Consider the following 19,297-nt stretch of genomic DNA (forward strand, 5'->3'; position numbering starts at 1 on the left):
GTAGGACCAGTTATTCAACATGTTATAAAATCTATAAAAACTTATTTCATTGCAGCCAAACAGTTTATTAATATTACTATTCTGTCTTCTCCCGTTTAATAACTTCTTCTCTTAGTTTAAAATAGTTATTGAGCTTTTGTGACAATATGAGTAAAACTGACAAGAAGTATTTCTGCCACAATTTGAAACTCTTGTTCCCTTGAGTGAACATTTCCAGAGGATTAGACTCTATCTCCTTTGATTTCTGGAACTGTCAAATGATGTTGAACTTGATTTTATTTGAAGAGGCAGACAAAAAGCTAGCTCTTCTGCATGAATTCTTTTATGCTTTCCATTAATTCATTCTGGAATTACTTCTTGCCTCAATGTGGGTCTGTCTTTTTTTTTCATCTCTAAACAGTGTGTGTCTGGGGTAGTGATGACTATTACAGGTGCTGAGCTTTCTGGGCTTTTCCTTGAAAGAGCAGTTCTTCATCGTTTTCAGGGAATGTAGCTCAAAAGCTAGAGCATTATAGGCAAATAACCTCTCCATTGCTTCTGACCCACGTATGTATGCGATGGCTCTAGCATTATTACATAGAGAACATCTTACCTTACATTGATATATTGAGAGAAACTCACCTTATAGTGATACGTAAAGCTGGGGGTGGTAGTAACAGGGAAGGGAATGTGGCTGAAGTCTTTGTGTGAAATTAAGCATCCTGTGATTCTGACTGTTTTGGGACGCTCTGAGGAAACATCTCCCAGCAGGAAAGGAAGGGCTGCAGCAGGCTGCGGCATACTGTGTTCAGGCAGGGAAAGACCTTCCCCTCCTACCCTTTTCCTCAGTTTCAATGGGTCTGGTTCAGCCCTTCCTTGGTCTCAGACTGAAGTTCTTTCAAGGTGCTTTGGGGCACTAGAATTAGTTCTACAGTTATCTTTTCCTCTGATAGAAACTTGTTTTATCCTATTTTCTGGATTACCTTCTGTAGATCACTTACATTAATAAAGCAGAGGCTAGGTCCAATTCTGTGTCTTGTAAGGCAGCTTGTTTATTGGCGTTTAGGAATTGTTAAATAATAATGACTATGTATTTTCCTTGGACACTCTGGGAATTGACATTTATGATTTGCTGTTCAAATCTCCTGTTTGCTTTGGCCTCAAACTGATAAAGAGGAGCCATGTTTCTCCAGGGTTTATATTGGACGTTTCTAATTGTAAAACTTTGTATGACAATCATTTCCATATAGGTTACATAATGCTGTGCAAATGAAGCAAAAAGATAAGCAGAATATCAGCCAGTTGGAGAAAAAGCTAAAAGCTGAGCAGGAAGCCCGAAGTTTTGTAGAAAAGCAGTTAATGGAGGAAAAAAAAAGGAAGAAGTTAGAAGAAGCTACTGCTGCCCGGGCTGTTGCATTTGCTGCTGCGTCTAGGTATGTTGATGTCACCTGAGTGCTTAATCCAAGGTTGGCTTTCCTTGGACTGAGAATGGGAATTTGATGCCTTGGGCAGGACTGGAAATACACAATCATGCATGGATGGATTGCTTTTAAGTACTGTTTTATTAGCTGGTTTAAACCCCATCTGTGCAAGCTTATGCTGTCATGACAACTTCATCCCTCAGTGACCTGCTGTCTAAAGTGGGATGAGGGAATCTCCATGCCTCCCACACCTGGGAGGCAAAATTCTGCTCAAAAAGGGATTTCCAGCCACTTTCTGTAAGACCGATAATTACTAAATGCTTTGAGGGAACCAGTCTGGACTTTTGTTCCCTTTATAGAACTATCATTGTGCTCTACTCTTAGTTGTGTGTTTCTGGTGTTTTTAGTCTTAAAATGGAAGAAAGATAAAATCTTGGTCCCCCAAGCACTGTGTACTGACTGCTCATGTCTTTGTTGGACATCAGCAAACTGTCAAATGACCTGGAAAAGATGGGGAAGAGAGTTAAGAGCCTCTTTTTCTTCCCTTCTGTCTCTCTCTCTTTTTGGCTTCTACTTCACTTTTTCTTTTTTCTTTGTTTTTTTGACTGGTGAAGTTCATCTGCATGGTGGGGGTCAGTTATGGGTTTACAGATGCAGGGGAGGGTAAATTATTATTTTATTTAATTTTAAGTTTCTATCCCTAAATTTGTGTCTATGTGATATAATTCTACTTTTTGCTTTTTTGTATTTGTCATGTTAATAGCCTCCTTTTGGGTTCTGGCATTTGTAGAACAATTGGTGAGCCATCATTTCATCTTTTAGGAAATAGCAGCGGGAGAGAGAACTCTTTCTCCTGCGTGATCCTGCCTTCCCCCAGCAGACTCTGTACTGCAGATGGCTGAGCTAACTTGGCCCGTTAGCATCTATACAGATTCACAAGACCCTTTACTAACCTGCTTAGGATGTCGGGGGTGGGGGGGGGGGTTGTTTGTTCACTCATTTAAAGATTTGTGAGTGTTCCTGAAGCACTTACACTTGCAGGAGATTTTCCTGAACAGTCATCTGGTGTGGCTTGTGCTCTCCTTAATCCATCCAGCAGTTACTCTTTCTCAAAAAATCCCTGAGGAGGATATGACAGTTTCTTAACCATATTGTTTAGTGTCTCTTATGCTTGAGAATCAGTACATTGATTTCAGTCTCTACCCTTAATTTCTTTTGCTTTTGGTTAAGCTTATTGCCTTTGGTCTTATCCTTGGATGGTCCTTGTTTGCCATCATTTATGTAGAGGCTGTTTTGATTCTTAAGTATATCTCAAGGCTTTAGTCTCTCACTGGGCCTTCCTTTTCGTAGGCAAAGGACACCTACCTTCTCCACCAGGCTGTTTCTGAAACCTAAACAGTTCACCAGCGTTGGACTGGCCATTGCCATCATCTTTTTAAGTTTGTCCTTATTATAGCCCTGAGGAGGAACCTAATGCTGCTCCCTTCTTTTTCTGTTTACTCCAGTCTTGTCAAAACTTCATGACTGAAGAAAGGTGACGTTCCCAGTGCACAGTCCCTCAAAAGTGAAAATGTTTGTTAACTCACTGCCCCCTGCTGGAGACAGCACACGTCTGGTTCTCTCTTGCTCAGCTTGTGTGCCTTGTCTCAACTCATATGGCCTGATGGGAAGCTTGCTGGATTGGCAAGGTGGAGAAACCTCAGTTCTTATCCCAGTTCTGTGACCTGCAAGCTGGGTGACCTTGAACTAGTATCATATCTAAGTTGCGTCGGTTTTCTTCTCTGGAAAATAGGATAATAAACCCTACCCCAGTAAAGAAGGAAGTGTGGGTAAAGTACCTAGCTTGGCACCTGGCTCATATTAGACACCCAGTTAATAATTATTTTAGATCATTTTTGAAATTATAAAGAACAGAGAGAATGAGCAGACTAAGCCAAAAGCTAAAGTCTGACTCTGGAGTTTAAGAAAAATACCAGTCCTGCCATATAATCAAACCTAGAGTCTTTAGATCCTCTTTCTCCCTTCTCTTCTTTTTCATAAGGGGAGAGTGCACCGAAACCTTACGGAATCGGATCAGAGAATTAGAAGCAGAGGGCAAGAAGCTCACAATGGACATGAAGGTGAAAGAAGACCAGATCAGAGAACTAGAACTGAAAGTTCAGGTAAAGGAGGAAAAACAGACTTCATCGCGCTTGAATTCCTCTTCCGTGTTAGGTTTGTGCTCCGTGCTTCCGTGTAGAGATGGTGCCTTCTGATACAGGCCAAACCCCATTGCATCTGAAAATCTCTGTATGACCAGAAGAAGCTCTCACCTGTCCAGCTCATTCGAGTCATATTTAGTTTATCTGGATTCTAAGACAAGCCAGAAATGTTAATGGTCCTTGACATGTTTTATACCAGAATTTGACTTCCGGGAGATTCATTTCACTTTTTCAGGTTATAGGCCAGATGAGTGTGCTTTGGAACGTATACACCTCTTCTTAGCCCTAATTCTCTGTCCATCGCCAGGGAATTGACCATTTTGGATGGCTCTCAGCTTCACAGATGGCCACTCTAGGCAATGCATGGGGAGGAAAGCTGCCAGTGCTGTGGACATAGCCAGTTTTGGGGCTGTGTGTACCTTAGCCAAGTATTTGGTGGCATTGGGTCTTCAAAGGGATGTTTAAGGCTAATGTTATAAGTTGTAAAGTTACAGTAATTTGAGTCATATGGAGCCCATAAGAAATTAGTGGTAGGTCAGTGGGGTAGAATAGGTGACCCAGAGACAAAGCCTAACTTAGTGTTCAGTGAAGGTGGCATCAGAAATGGATGGAGAGCTTCTCTGGTGGCGCAGTGGTTAAGAATCCGCCTGCCAATGTAGGGGACACGGGTTCGAGCCCTGGTCCAGGAGGATCCCACATGCTGCGGAGCAACTTAAGCCCATGTGCCACAACTACTGAAGCCTGCACACCTAGAGCCCATGCTCTGCAACAAGAGAAGCCACCGCAATGAGAAGCCCGCACACCACAATGAAGAGTAGCCGCCACTCACCGCAACTAGAGAAAGCCTGCGCACAGCAACAATGCAGCCATAAATAAATAAATAAATAAATTTATTTTAAAAAAAAGAAAGAAATGGATGGAACAGCAAGTGTTAGTCAGTGAAAGGCTGAGGAACAGCTAGACAATGGGAAAAAATAAAATAAAATGAGATGCTCATCTCACACCACACAAAAATAAATTCCAGAGGAAGAGTTGAATCCAGGGAAAAATACCATTTTGTTTTAAATCACAAAGTGAAAAAAAAATGAAAAAATCAATTGGGGAGGGTACAGATATTGCAACAAATATTATAAAAAAAAGAATTAGGGGGCTTCCCTGGTGGCGCAGTGGTTGAGAGTCCGCCTGCCGATGCAGGGGACACGGGTTCGTGCCCCAGTCTGGGAAGATCCCACATGCCGCGGAGCAGCTGGGCCCGTGAGCCATGGCCGCTGAGCCTGCGCGTCCGGAGCCTGTGCTCCTCAACGAGAGAGGCCACAACAGTGAGAGGCCCGCGTACCGCAAAAAAAAAAAAGAATTCTTAATATGTAAATAGCTCATAAAGATTGCTAAGAAAAGCTCAAATACACAGAAAGTAGGCAAACTATATGAACAGATAATTCACAGAAGAAATATAAATGACTGATAACAATGTAAGAATATATCCTCATCTGTCACCAAAGACAGATTAAAATTGGATATCACTTATCTCTTGTGAAATCAGCAAAGAATTTGTAAACGCTAATATCAGCCTGGGTGAGGGTACAACGCAATAGGCCTCGTATTATGTTGCTGGTGGAAGTGTAACTTTCTGGAAAAGGTCACGTATTTTTAAAAAATATTTTCCTCAGACTCCATCCTTAAGGTAAATATTTAAAAGTCTCACCGATGATTGATATACAGAGATGTTCATCATAGTGGTATATAAATGCAAAAAAATTGGAAATAATCTTAACAATGGGAGATTTGTTTAATAAATTATGGTACATATACATGTAGGAATATTAAACAGCCAATAAAAATTGCATTTTCAAAGAACAGTTGAGATTATATGTTTTTAAAAAATTGTATGTGTAGTTTGATTTCAATTATGCTGAAAGATACACGTATACTTAAAAAAGACTAAAAGAAAATAGATCAAATTTTTTGCAGCATTGGGATTTTGGGTGATTTTTATTTTCTTCTTTGAACTTTTAAGTCGTTTTTAATTGACTATAATAAGTTTTGATTTCTCTCTTAAAATGAAAAAAATATCAGCATATATATATATATATATATATATATATATATATATATATATACACACATGGGCACACACACACATATATATAGGCTACATTATCTGCTGTTTTAAGTGGGCCTATTTTTCAGTATAAGCTGTCAAAATAATTAACATTTTTAGTGTAGGTTGAGAGTAGAGTTTTCGCACGTTTGACTACAGCATTACAGCAACATTTGCAGCCGGCAGCAGGGAAACAGTTCTTTGTGGTTCTGAATTAGGATTGTAAGAAAGTGTTGTATATATATATTTTTAAATTTATTTATTTAATTTATTTATTTTTGGCTGTGTTGGGTCTTCGTTGCGGCTACTCTTCGTTGTAGTGCACAGGCTTCTCCTTATGGTGACTTCTCTTGTTGCGGAGCATGGGCTCTAGGTGCACGGTCTTCAGTAGTTGTGGCACACGGGCTCAGTAGTTGTGGCTCGTGGGCTCAGTAGTTGTGGCTCCCAGCCTCTAGAGCGTAGCCTCAGTAGCTGTGGTGCACAGGCTTAGTTGCTCCGTGGCATGTGGGATCTTCCCAGGCCAGGACTCAAACCCGTGTCCCCTGCATTGCCAGGCAGATTCTTAACCACTGCGCTACCAGGGAAGCCCGAAAGTGTTTTATTTGGAGACAGAGTCCACAGTTATCTCAAAAAGCCCAATACAATTATCGTTTTGTATGTGCACATCACTGTATAAATACATTTTGCACTCCCTCTAAGGGGCGAGGTCTAAACCCATGAAACACCAGGATTCTGTGTTCTAGGGGCCAGGTCAATAATAGTGGGATTTTATTTGTGATTTCAGGCTGATTTGTAGACATCGATGCCAAAACTATCTTGTAACATTGCTGCTTTGTTGATATTGATAGGAGCTTCGGAAGTATAAGGAAAATGAGAAGGACACTGAGGTGTTAATGTCAGCCCTCTCAGCCATGCAAGATAAAACGCAGCACCTGGAGAACAGCCTGAGCGCAGAGACAAGAATCAAGCTGGACCTGTTCTCCGCACTGGGGGATGCAAAGCGACAGCTCGAGATTGCCCAAGGTAGGAGAACAGCCCAGGTCACGCAGCATGGCTGAGAATGCCTGGGGACACGGAGAGCAGAGCTCCCTTAGAGCTCAAACCAAAGGCATTTCCGTTTCCTCTTCAAGTGGTTTGATAAGTACCCACCGTGGACATCTAGGAATCATCACATTAATTCATTCTGCAGACATATTTTGAGATGAGAACATACCAAGTGCAGGGCACACAGGGAAGAGTGAGTTTCTCTGCTCAAGGAGCTCAGAGTGTTGTAGAAGAAATAGAGAACTGCAGAGTCACCAAAGGATGCTGACGTAACAGGATGTACAGGGCCTGTGGGAACATAGAGAGCCAGGGACTCAGCCAGTCTGGAGAGTTAGGGCTTTTTCTCAGGGGAGCTGATGTCTGAGCTGGGTCTTGAATGATGAGAAGGGGTTAGCCCAGTGAAGAAGCGGTGTAGTGGCGGTGAGGGGTAGAGAGGCATCTGAACAGAAGAAACAGCTCGAGCAAGGCCAGGGAAGCTAGGAGGGCCTGGTGTGTTCAGAGCGGCAGCTGGCTCTGCTTTGCTGGAGTGGAGGCTGCAGATGAGGGAGTGGAGGGAGGAAAGTCTGGAGAGCAGGCTGTTCCCTCGGCAGATATTACTGAGACTTACTACGTGCCAGGCACTGTGCAAACCCCTAAGGGGACAGACAGTAACAAGCAAATATATAATATCTGATGGGTGCAGTGAAGAAAATAAAGCAGTGGTGACGCAGGCTGTGTGTGTGTGTAGGGCTGCTGCTTTGACATGGAGGACATGGAAGAGCCTTTGAGTAGGTAGCATTTGAACAGAGACTGAGAGGAAGAGAGTGAGTGAGCCATTTAAGTCTCTAGGGGAAAAGCACATGTGTCGTGGCCACTGGGGCTGCAGCCTGAGTGACGGGGAGAGTTTTTAGGGTCAAAAGTAGCAGGAGCCACATTCTGCCAAACTTTGCAGCCTATGGAAAGAACTTTGGACTTTACTCTGCGTGACATGGGAAACTTTGGAAAGCTTCTGAACAGAGACCTGACATGACCTGATGAAAAGAAATTTAGATTTTGTTCAAGAAATTGATAAGCCACCAATAGATTACTGAAAAAATTTTTCAAACAGTTGACTTCATAGAAGGAAAAGAATATTTCAGCAGGTACTTACAGAGCGTTCACACTTGCTCTGCATAAAGCATTTTAGTAGAAGGTGAAGGGGAGACAAAGACGAACAAGACATAGTCTAGCTGGGGACCCGCTAAGGTAGTTGTGCTCAAACTTTTTGGTCTTAGGGACCCCTTTACACTCTTAAAATTATTGAGTACCCCAAGGGAGGTGTTTTTCAAGTGAATTATGTCTACCAATATTGACGTATTAGAAAGTAAAACCTAAAACATTTATTAATTCATTAAAAAAATAATGTAATAAACATATTACGTGTTAACGTAACATTTTATGAAAATAACTATTTCTCGAAACAAAAAAAATTTAGTGAGAAAAGCAGTATTGTTTTACATTTAGCAAATCTCTTTAATTTCTGGCTTAATAGAGGATATTTCAATTCTCGTCTCTGTTTCTACATTCAGTCTATTGTTATTTCACTTGCCATGTTGCTCCTGGAAGACTCCACTTAGGCTCATGAGGGAATGCACGTGAAGAAGGCGGATAAATGTCTTAGTATTAGCATGAGGACAACATGGACACTGTGGGAAGTGCTGCACTAGGGAAAGCCACGCACACGCACGAGGCCTGCTGCCACTAGGTAGAGGCAGATGGCTTGAAAGGACAGAGGAGAGATCAGGGTGGCTTCATAAGGGAGGGACCATTGAGTGGACTTCGAAGGATGAATTCTGAGAGCAGAGAATGGCAGGGAAGAACATTGTTACCTGAGGGAATGGCATTTAAGCAAAGGAAGGACAGTGTTGAGAATGTCCACGTAAGCAGTCCAGTGGCCTCTAGCTGGGGGACATGGAAGAAGAGAGTAGATTAGTAGGACCGTGAATGAAGCTGTACTAGAGGATGTATCCCCTAGATTTTGAGGAGGAAGCAGGTGACGTGTTCCACCAGAGTTGCGGGAACCATGGAAGAAGAACAAAACAGATTGAGGAATGAGAAGAGGGAATGAGTTTGGTTTGGGACGCTTTGACCTGGAGTTGCCTACCGGACACTCGGCCTAAAGATCTTCATCAGTCAGTGGGAATTTGGGGCCTTAAACCCCAGAGAAAAGGCCAGAACCCCGGGGTTGGGGGTGGGATGTAGAAGTTGTGAGAAGTCAGTGAAGCCGTAGGATTGGCTTGGGATGGCAGTGCAGAGCAAGAAGAGAAGGTGTTGAGAACCAGTCTTATGAATCTGTGGACTCAGGGAAAGGCATTTAAAAAGAAGGTTCCTGGGGGGCTTCCCTGGTGGCACGGTGGTTGAGAGTCTGCCTGCCGATGCAGGGGGGGCGGGTTTGTACCCCGGTCCTGGAGGGTCCCGTGTGCCGCGGAGCCGCTGGGCCCGTGGGCCATGGCCACTGGGCCTGCGCGTCCGGAGCCTGTGCTCCACAGCGGGAGGGGCCGCAACAGTGAGAGGCCCGCGTACCGCAAAAAAAAAAAAAAAAAGAAGGTTCCTGGGAATCCTGCTAAATTTCTGACCATACGCTGGTGTTTTGCCTGCCTGGCTCAGCTCCCTGAGAAGTGGCTACCCTCTCTCTGCCTCATCCCTTTTACTTGGATTTGCAGACTTGAAAGAGGTTGTCTGCTGGAGTGAAGCAGCACCTGGGTCTCAGAGCAGCCGAGGGGAACTTGGCTTCCCAGCACAGATGATGCTTCCTTGTTGGCCCAGAAATTCTCGTAAAGCAAAGAGAACTGTCTTTTCCAAAGCTCTGGGAGTGTTTGTATGTTACTGATTAAAGAAATCAAACTTAAATCTTCATGGAAAAAAGATACAGTGGCTTATATATCAGATGCTGTTAGGTATTTTATTCATCTGAGGCTTACTTCGTTCAAAGGGAAGGAGGGTATTTGATGCTTACTTGAAGCTGAGGGGACATGAAGGAAGCCAGAGCGGGGCGGCTCTTTGCTGCCGCCTTTCCCACTACTCCCCTCCACTGTCATGCTCATGCTTGGAATATTCTAATAAGAACCCAACTTCATAATTTAAATCAAGCCCCTTGCTGGGTTTCTCCTTCCTACTTTCTATATCATTTGATTCATCTTGGTTCCAAAATGGCTTTCATCTACTGTATCATTTTTTAAAATACGCCACCATGCTCTCTTACATTTTAAATATATTACCGTCTTCTGTAGGACTCAAAGTGAGTGCAACTCAAATACAATCTCTTCCTTTTTTCAGCATTTAAATTTCTGAAGGGCTACTCCTAAGTGTTCTTCCTCTAGTAGGCCAGGGAGCATCAAAGCATGATGGAAATTGCATGGGCTTTGGAACAAAGTGGTCCTGGGTTTAAATCCTGCTTAGTCATTAATAACTGAATGACATTGGGCAAGATACACACCTTGCAGGGCCTCAGCTTTCCACTGGGCTGGGCACTAGGGATTTGGCAAGGACAAAAATGGGGAGACAGTCTCAGCCCTCATGGAGCTCATGGGCCAGTGGAGAGATGATGGACACAAATCATCACCCAAATGAACACTCACAGGAGACAGAAAAATGCAGTCGGCAGGAGTGCAGACTCCAGAGCCAAACTGCATCATCTTGAATCCCAGCTCTTGTCCCTCAACCTCTCTGTGCCCTGGTTTCCTCATCTATAAAATGGATGATGATGATGATAATTCCCATCTGATAGGGTTGTTGGGATAAATAAATGAGTTAGTCTACGTAAGCACTTAGAACAGTGCCTGGCACATACGTGTTAGCTATTGTAATTATTATCATTATTACAAAGAATAAAGTGACAGAAAGGAAAGTTTAGGGTGTGTTGAGAATCGAGGAGTCGGGGGCTGGGGGTAGGGTCTGATTTAGATGGAAGGAGCAGGGAAAGCTTTGTGAGGCAGTAGAAACAGAAACCTCACGAGTTAACACAGAGAGCATTGGAGAAGCACAGAAAGGGAAGCGGCCCTGCGGCAGGCAGGAGCTGGTTGGATTCCTTGGTCTCATACTCCGAGATAGTCCATCCTCCCAGAAAAATGTTTCCGCGCAAGAGGTAGAGCCCTAGTTCAAAAGAAGCACCCTCTTCGGCTGCCCTGGTGACTGCCGAGCTCAAAATGTGGCTCCTGGAGATTGAGCTCTTTGCGTCGTCACACCTACCTAAACGCAGTTCCTCTTGACGCCATGACCCGTAGGCCACATCTGGCCTGCCACCTTTTCTTGTACCACCCGTGGGCCAAGAATGGTTTTTGCAGTTTTCTATGGTTTAAAATAAAAAAAAAACCAAAAAACGACAAGGACAGTGTGTGGCTCACAGTGTTTAAATATTTACTGTTTGGCACATTACTGGAAAAATGTGTCTCCCCTTACAAACCATCAAAGCTGGAGTCGAATCCATTTGGGATCAGTGGGCCCAAGAGGGCACTCTGGTGGGTGAACGCTCCCTTCTCACTAATGGTGGGTCTTTGATCTTCCAGGACAAATTCTTCAGAAAGACCAGGAAATCAAGGACCTAAAACAGAAGATAGCCGAAGTCATGGCCGTCATGCCCAGCATAACATACAGTGCCGCCGCCAGCCCCTTGAGCCCCGTTTCCCCACACTACTCTTCCAAATTTGTGGAGACCAGCCCCTCTGGACTCGATCCCAATGCCTCTGTTTACCAGCCCCTGAAGAAATGAAGGCCAGCAGTGTGTTTTTTCCAGGCTTTGGTTATCAGAAAGCATCACAAAGGAGCGTCTCTGGCAGTCAAGATTAAAAAAAGTTTATATTGTATTTTGTGGGACTGTATATGTTGTCGTTTTTAAAAAGGGGGGGAAAGATAACATCCAAGTCTGATTAGAACTGCCCACCAGTTTTTCTTGTAAGTTTTTAGAAGACCTCACAGAACTTTGCAGTTTATTTTTCTCGGCCATTACATTAAAACCGTTCTTGGATTTCAAGTAGCCAATTTTGCCTTTTATGTATTCTTACAGTTTCCTCTTGAAGAAAAAAAAAAAAAAGCAGAGTTTTTCCTTCTCAACCCTTTATTTTTGTTTTGTTTTGTTCTTAAATCAGCAAGCAAAACCTGCACGTTGGATTCACATGGGATGACAATGAAAACTTAGTTTTTAGTGTGAAAGGTTTAAATAACCTAACACAGCTTTGATGCTATGGCTGCATTAAAGAAAATGGTTACTAAAATTACAGAAAACAAAAATTGATTACCCCTCCAAGGACCAAACAAATTCAAGGAGTGTCATTTCAGCCGAGGGGAGAGACTCAGGTGATGAGACCAGCTGTGAGAATGTAACAGGGGTTGTGTCTGAAGTGTGTATCTTCCCATCGGTGTGTTTAGTCCTAGAAAATTGCTAGCAGCAGTCTTGTTCACAGTGCCTTGGGAAAAGACATTTCAAGAGGAAACTTGATTTTAAACAATTTCCCCCTTTACCATCATCTACCTTCTCTCTGTGTCAAGCTCACTACGGATCCTGCTATAGAACTGGTGGGTAGCTGGGCTGTTCGGTACCACTTCAGCCACACCTTCTGTTTCCTTTCATTGAAAGCACCACAGTGTTCTGGACTTGTCTCGAGGCAAGCACCCTGGGAAGGGGAGCTGGGCGGTGTTTGTGTTCGAGAGACTGCAATGCCGGCTAATAAAAGCTGCAGTTCTAGGTTTTGTTTTGTTTTATCTTTTTAAAATTTCCTTTAACTGTGCTTTCCACTTTTCGTCATCTTGTGTTTGACGATTTAAAAGAAACTTGACAATTCCTCAGCTCTTGTGCCAAGGAAGGTTTGTTGTTTTGTTTTTTTTTTTAAAAGAGTTTAAAACTCAAAACTCTGCACAAAGATTTCAGTCTCAAGTGTATATTATACATTGGTAGAAAAGTGTTTGCACTGGCAACCTTTGGAAGTGTTTAAGAATCAGGGAGGGGGTGGAGGGAGGGGCTGGGAGAGGGAGGGGCAAAGCAAAATTGTATTTGGAACCTAGGAAAATTAAGAAACCAAATAGAATGGTTTGACTTCCTTGCCATGGATTCTGGAAGGACATAGTTCTAAAATTTCCTGTTAATTGGCATGTATGTCTCATTTAAAGCAAATTAAGTAGGACAAGCAAGTCAGCAAGATAGAAGTGTTAAAAAGAATCTTCCTTTTTAATCACTGATCTTATTTTGGGATTAAAACCTTCTAGCTTTAGCCAGGTATGCATGTTGCTGCCACTTTGCATTTTTGAATCATCTTGTGTAATTGTCACCATGGAAGTGTTACTCAGAATTGTCACAGATTTTTTTCATCTTTGTGCAAAAACATGGAAAATTGTCACTGACTTTGTGTTGAGGTTTCCCCCATTTTGCTGCCTTTTGGGACACTATTTTGGTTAAATACTTGGTCTTGGCTGCATTCCTTTTTTTTTTTTTTTTCCTGTGGGGTTCAAAAGAATAAACATTTTCTTACAGATAAAACTAGTTTTCTGCCTTTTTAACTTTTCAGGAGGGCACCACAAGGTAGATTGTTCTGAATGGGCCTTAGATCTTCACTCTTGTTCTGTCCTCATTTCCGAACCCTGACAGTGGCAGTGTCCCCGGCAACGGGTGCTGCGGGGCGCAGGTTACAGGATTTGGGATGAATCCATACAGGCTCTCAAGTAGTTTTCGTTCTAGTCTTACTTCGGATGTATCCATTCTCATTCTCTCTCCCTCCCTCTTCCTCCCCGTCCCTCTTCCCTCCTTCCTCCCTCCCTCTTTCCTTCCCTTTTTCTCCCTCCCTCCCTTTTCCTTTCTCTCTGTCATCTGAGTAGAACCAAGGCTGCCTTGTTTTCTGGTACAATCCTTCTTTCCTAAAAAAAGCAGTAGTTGAGAGTCCGCCTGCCGATGCAGGGGACACGGGTTCGTGCCCCGGTCCAGGAAGATCCCACATGCCGCGGAGCGGCTGGGCCCGTGAGCCATGGCCGCCGAGCCTGGGCGTCTCCACAACAGTGAGAGGCCCGCGTACCGCAAAAAAAAAAAAAAAAAAAAGGTTAGGGGTGGGGTTGGAAGGTAGTTGGTGAGAAATTTTTGAGAGCAAATTTCCATTTTCCAGAATCTTGTCAGGCCAGTTTGTGACCAATACCCTATTAGGTTTCCTATCTGCTGCAGATCCTGAACTGCTCTCCAAGGTAACCGCCTCTGTAGTCCTCCCTTGTTTCTAGAGGCTTTGTCTGTTTTCTTCCTCTGAGAAGCCATCTGCCCCTCTCAGCCTCTGTTTTCCTCTCTTGGCCATTGTTACAATTGATCTTGGCTCCAGTTTCGGAAAATTCTGCTCTTGGCACCTCAGCCCCGTCCCTATTGCAAGATTAGCCTTCCTGAGTCCCAGCCATTTAGGCCCTTGCAAACATACCACACTTAATACCGTGAGCAGAGTTCCCCAGGGGAAACGCCTTGGCTTGGCGGCTTGGCTTTTGCCTTGGCCCTCCCTGAAGGAATGTGTCTGCCCAAAGCATTCTCATTGTCATGTTCTTTTCCACCAAGGAGATCTCCAGTTGTTGTCTTTGTTGCTCTAGGCCCATCATGAAATGGTTCCGTCTTAGTACAGTATCATTTATGACATGCCATAAAGCAGTGTTTGCCATCCTGGATGGTTAAATATTTACAGAAACCGTGGGCTGAGTGTGTTTTGACTGGCCGAATAACCTCTGTTGGCGTCTCCCAACTTGACATAAGGAAATAGCCATTTTGTGCCCATTCCCTCTGTGATCATCTTTCCAATACATCCTATAAAATGAGAATGAGTAATTCCTCATGGCTCCCAGCCTAAAAAAAGGGAATAGTCCTTTCTCCTGCCATCCCAGGTCCCCAGGCTCACCTGGCTGCATCAGTCAGGCTATGGCAAGCCACCTGGAAGGGCTGAACATCTCTTAACAGCTGCTATCAGATTGCTTCCTGTGAAATTCACATCACGCCAGAGGGAGACAGACAGGTAAACTGGAAACCCACCCCAAAGCCAATTCAGTGAAGGCCAACTAGTGAACTGTTTTCAGGTGGGCCACAGCAACTAGACCTGTTTAGGTTAAAGGCCCTTTGAGCCCCGTAAGTGCCTGGTTTTCTGTGACTCTGAGTGATGTTTGCCGCTGTGCTGGCTTCTTCACAAGCCTGCAGCATCTCCCCTCTTTATAAGGCCCTAGTCTGTTCTAGGCCAGGCAAAGCCCTCTAGACAGAGATGGGAGTTTGCTCCCAGCTTTGCCACCAGCACAACTTCCCTGGGGTAGGTGCTGTTTCCTCCCCTCTAAGAAGGAGTGTTGTTCCTGGCTGCCCAGCCTGCCGGAAGGAGTTGCTGTGGAAATCAGGGAGAGGAGTGCTCTGTGAACTAGCTAGGGCCTCTGCTGAGGTTAGGAGCTGGAGCTCCAGCACGGAGCGGCCGTGAGGCCTGTCTGGCTGGGAGTCTGCATTCCGGGCCAGCTCCATCCCCGCAGCCTGACTCCCAAGTGGGGTCCTCAGCAGTGTGGTGCTCGCGCGCTCTGGGCCTGCAGCATCAGCACCTGGGAGCTCTTCCCCAGGCCCCCGTCTAAATCTGCACTTTAACAATGTCTCCGGGTGATTCAGTTGCATATGACTTGTTTAGAAGGCCTGCCTGAGCTGACTTTTCTAACCCTAAGACTCTCAACACTGTCACTCTCCTAGTTCAGCTTTGAAAATTCAGAACAAGAGCTTAATATTTGAGGGGCAAGCTGGAGATGAAGAACTCAAAGTGTTACACATTTTGCTTATTTTGTTTATTATCTCTCCCCTCCCCGCCATTAGAATGTAAACTCTTCGAGGGCAGAGATTTTCGTCTGTTTACCGCTTAACCCCAGAACCTAGAACAATGACTGCCACACAGTAGGTGCTCAGTGCATACTTACTGAATGAAGTTAATTAATAGATTGGACATGTAACCTGAAATACAGTGTCTTAACTGAATCAGAGCATCTCTAATACTACTGTTAGAATGACAGTATAAACAGAACTGTTTCTAGGGGAGGAGAAAATTTGAAGTGGCGTATTTACCATGACAGCTTCCATCTGCCTGTCTCTGGTTTCTGCTGAAACCTTGTTTTTCTTGTCAGATTTTCTCTACAAACTCCTGCTTGACTTTGCCAGGTGCAGAGATTTCCTAAACAGCTGGATGCCCTGAAAACCATCACTTCTCTGTCAGGGAAGCCTCGCTGCAGGGAACCTGCTGGGGGCCTAGGCGTTTTCTATCCAGTTGGAGCCTCAGACCCAATTTCCCCGAGTGCCAGCACCGCTGCATCTTCAGTCAATGTGGGGCTTTTTCATTCTGACAGTAATCGAATTATAAAGCATTTCCTCCAGGAAGGTATCTGGTTAAAGACTGATCCATCTGCCCAAGGGGAGCACACATCTTTTCTCGGCCCCCTCCTTCCTGGGGCTTACTTTGTTCCTGCTTTATTCCTACCTCAGTGTTTGCTTTTCATTCCTCTGCCTCTACCTGAAGTTCAAGTCTTGCATCCCCTCAGGATGGGCTTGCTAGGGTTCTGGAATCACCCTGCCCTTATACCTCTGATCTCTGTCCTAAGAATCCAAGTCTTAGTTTCACAAAATGTGGTGTGGCCTTTTAAGCCCCATCCAAGAAGCCTGGATGGGTTTACTCTGGGCAGTGAGTGGTCCATTCTGCCCCTGTTCCCCAACTCTGCAGCCTCCAGATACCTCAGGGCTGAGAGGGAGATGGGGCCGAGTGTGGGCAGGGACCTTGAGGAGGTGTTTGTCCAGCACCAGCGCCTTCACCAGTTCCTTCCCTTTTGTCCTCAGAGTTTGTGCTGTTTTGACACATTATCTGGTACCAGGCCTGTACTTATCTAAAACAATGGTTCTCAAACTTTAGGGCTTATTGGAAGTGCCTAAATGGCTTGTTAAAACACAAATTGCTGGGTCCCACACTCAGAGTTTCTGATTCAAAAGAACTGAGGTAGGGCCTGAAAAGTTGTTTCTGACAAGTGTCCAGGTGAGGCTGGGTCCTGGGACCCCACTTTGAGAACCACTGACTTGACGGCCCTGTGAAGCCATCCCCTCCAGCTGCCACCAGAGGGCACATGCGATCTTAGCCAGAGGTCTTTTTTGCATCTCCAGCGCTGTCTCCACTGGACAGCAGAGGTTCTTCCCTAAAGATTTCTTTCTTTCTGATTGTAATTTTTGTTATTATGTATTAGGAAGAAGAAATATTGATCTAAAAAATAAGGTGGGTTCTCAAAGTCTGTCTCTGACAAGCATCAAAGGTCTAAGGGACCAGCCTTTTAAAGGTGTTGAATGTCCAGGCTTTCAAGAATTGGAACTCTGTTTCCTCAGGAAAAGACTCCGGGGGGCCCCTCTCCCCCAGCGCATTGAAGTGGGAACTTTCTTTCAGAACGTCCTGGAATCATTCCGTATTCAGAACCCAAGGGGCAGTTAAGATTATAGATGACTTTCATTTTCTTCTCTACATTTCACTGTATATTCCAAATTTTCCACCATAAACCTAATATTACTTTTATAATAAAAAAGAATGGTTTTTAAAACACATTTTAAAAGTAATTAAAAGCCAAAACAGGGCTTCCCTGGTGGCGCAGTGGTTGAGAGTCCGCCTGCCGATGCAGGGGACGCGGGTTCGTGCCCCGGTCCGGGAGGATCCCACATGCCGCGGAGCGGCTGGGCCCGTGAGCCATGGCCGCTGAGCCTGCGCGTCCGGAGCCTGTGCTCCGCAAGGGGAGAGGCCACGGCAGTGAGAGGCCCGCGTACAGCAAAAAAAAAAAAAAAAAAAAAAGCCAAAACAACAACTCAACATTTGAAAATTGGGGATTTCACATCCAGATTTTTGTTTGTTTGTTTTCTGCTGAAAAATCTACATATCTTGGCATCCCGGGGCTGGCATCCCTCTCCATGCACTGCAGAATCTGTAGGAGAAGTAGGCCTCAGGTCTCAACCCTGGTCACTCGTTAGAACCACTTGGGGAGCTCTTAAAAATGCCCATTCCCCAGGGCCCACCCCCAAAGAGCCTGGTTTAACCAGGCTGGGAGGAATCTGGGCTTTGTTTTGTTTTGTTTAAACTCTGCAGGGGTTTCTAATGTACAGTCAGGGTTGAGAAGCGGAACTAGAGGATAACGAGAGGAAGCCTCAGTCCTGGCCGGGGTCTGGAGCCTCAGACAGGTGTTATGGGCATTTGCAGGCCTGGGGCCGGGCCAGGACCGAAGGTGTTTTTAGCTGGCCAAACTGAGCTGTCCGGGAAGCCGGTCTGTCTGCCCACCTTCCCTGGAGAGACCCTGGTCGGCTCTCTTCTGCTGTCTGGCCCCTGGGCTTCCCTTCTGGCCCTTGTCCTGGACTCCCCTTGCCAACCACATTTATCACAGTGATTTTACCCGTTTAAATTGTTAGCCTTCCAGTTTCCAAAAAGAAATTCTGTTAGCATCACCTTAAATTTGTTGTTACTATGTGTTCTCTTCTTATCTGAGGTTTTTATATTGCAAGCCATAGACACGGACAATAAATCCAAAAGGGAATTGAATGCAAAGGTACAGGGCAAGCCCGTACAGTGTTGTCTGGAAGCTGAGAAGCCAGCTGGGAAAGACAGGAGTCAGCCAGTGCAGGGTCTTGCAGGCAGGAAGTGCTCAGTGGGGCCCGGGCCCTGCCCCTGGGGTAAATGAGTCCGTGACCCAGCCTTTCTTGAGTAAGAGTCTGTGGTAGATGTGTATGATTGTTCCCAGCCATCCACTCCAGCCCCACTGAGAGGCTTATACATCCACCCTTCCGGGTGCCAGCTGGTTTCTGGAATGTGAGTGGACAGCACCTGTGCCAGATCTGAGCAGAAGCTTTAAGTGAACCTGAGTGGTTCAGGCTAGCCTCTGGCTCTCTCTGCCAGGAGAACAGTATTTCCCAGAGAGGGGCCGTACCTGGCTGGGAGCTGAGCTGAGTCAAACCAAGCGTCGGGCCCGTGAACACAAAGAGAAGTTATTGGTGTAAGCCACTGAGAGTTGGGGGCTGTTTGTTACCACAGCAAAAGCTGACTGATGGAGAGAAATTGTGCAAGCTTGAGTCTTCTGCCCTCCCCTGGGCTGAACCTTAGGCTGAACCTTGGGGTGGAGAGCAGGAGCCTGGGCCCCCTCAGCTTCACGGTGGGGGCCAGAGCATGTGTCCCCTGCCCCAAGCTACACACGAAAATAGAGAGGTTGTTACAAAAAAGAAGCCAAGGTGCTGCTGGGCTGGGGGACCAAGAAGCCCACAGTCACCACACCTATAGTTCTAGTAGATGAAGCCCCAGGCAGTGGGTCCTAGCCTTCCCGCCACCAGGCCCCTTTCATTATCTTCCTCTCCCATGAGCTCCACGTATAAGGATTTTACCAAAAAACAAAAGTAACTATGTGTATTATTGATTACTGCCAATACTGTATTAGTCCAGGAGGTAACTGCTCATAGGACTTCTGATCCACTGCAGGGGCCAGTGGAGCTGAAAAGCAGGAGAATTCTACCTTTCAAGTCACCTGTGCAGCCTTTTTGAACTATCAAAAATAGCTTTGGGAGAGCATGT

At 45.1% G+C, this 19,297-nt stretch overlaps 1 protein-coding gene across 2 annotated transcripts in view; it reads left to right on the forward strand.

Moving 5' to 3' along the window:
• The window catches only part of MACO1 (macoilin 1), a 60,630-nt gene extending 48,189 nt beyond the window's left edge, over window positions 1-12,441 (forward strand). The window contains exons 8-11 of one of the 2 annotated variants that reach the window (XM_065877331.1): window positions 1,230-1,412; window positions 3,442-3,562; window positions 6,548-6,722; window positions 11,267-12,441. In XM_065877331.1, coding sequence (XP_065733403.1) covers window positions 1,230-1,412; window positions 3,442-3,562; window positions 6,548-6,722; window positions 11,267-11,469 — 682 coding nt within the window. In that variant the 3' untranslated portion in view covers window positions 11,470-12,441. The remainder of the gene's footprint in view (window positions 1-1,229; window positions 1,413-3,441; window positions 3,563-6,547; window positions 6,723-11,266) is intronic. The other variant, XM_065877338.1, reaches the window with a different exon arrangement.
• The last annotated feature ends 6,856 nt before the right edge of the window (window positions 12,442-19,297 follow it).

Source organism: Phocoena phocoena, chromosome 1, assembly GCF_963924675.1.
Source record: "Phocoena phocoena chromosome 1, mPhoPho1.1, whole genome shotgun sequence".
NCBI lineage: Eukaryota > Metazoa > Chordata > Mammalia > Artiodactyla > Phocoenidae > Phocoena > Phocoena phocoena.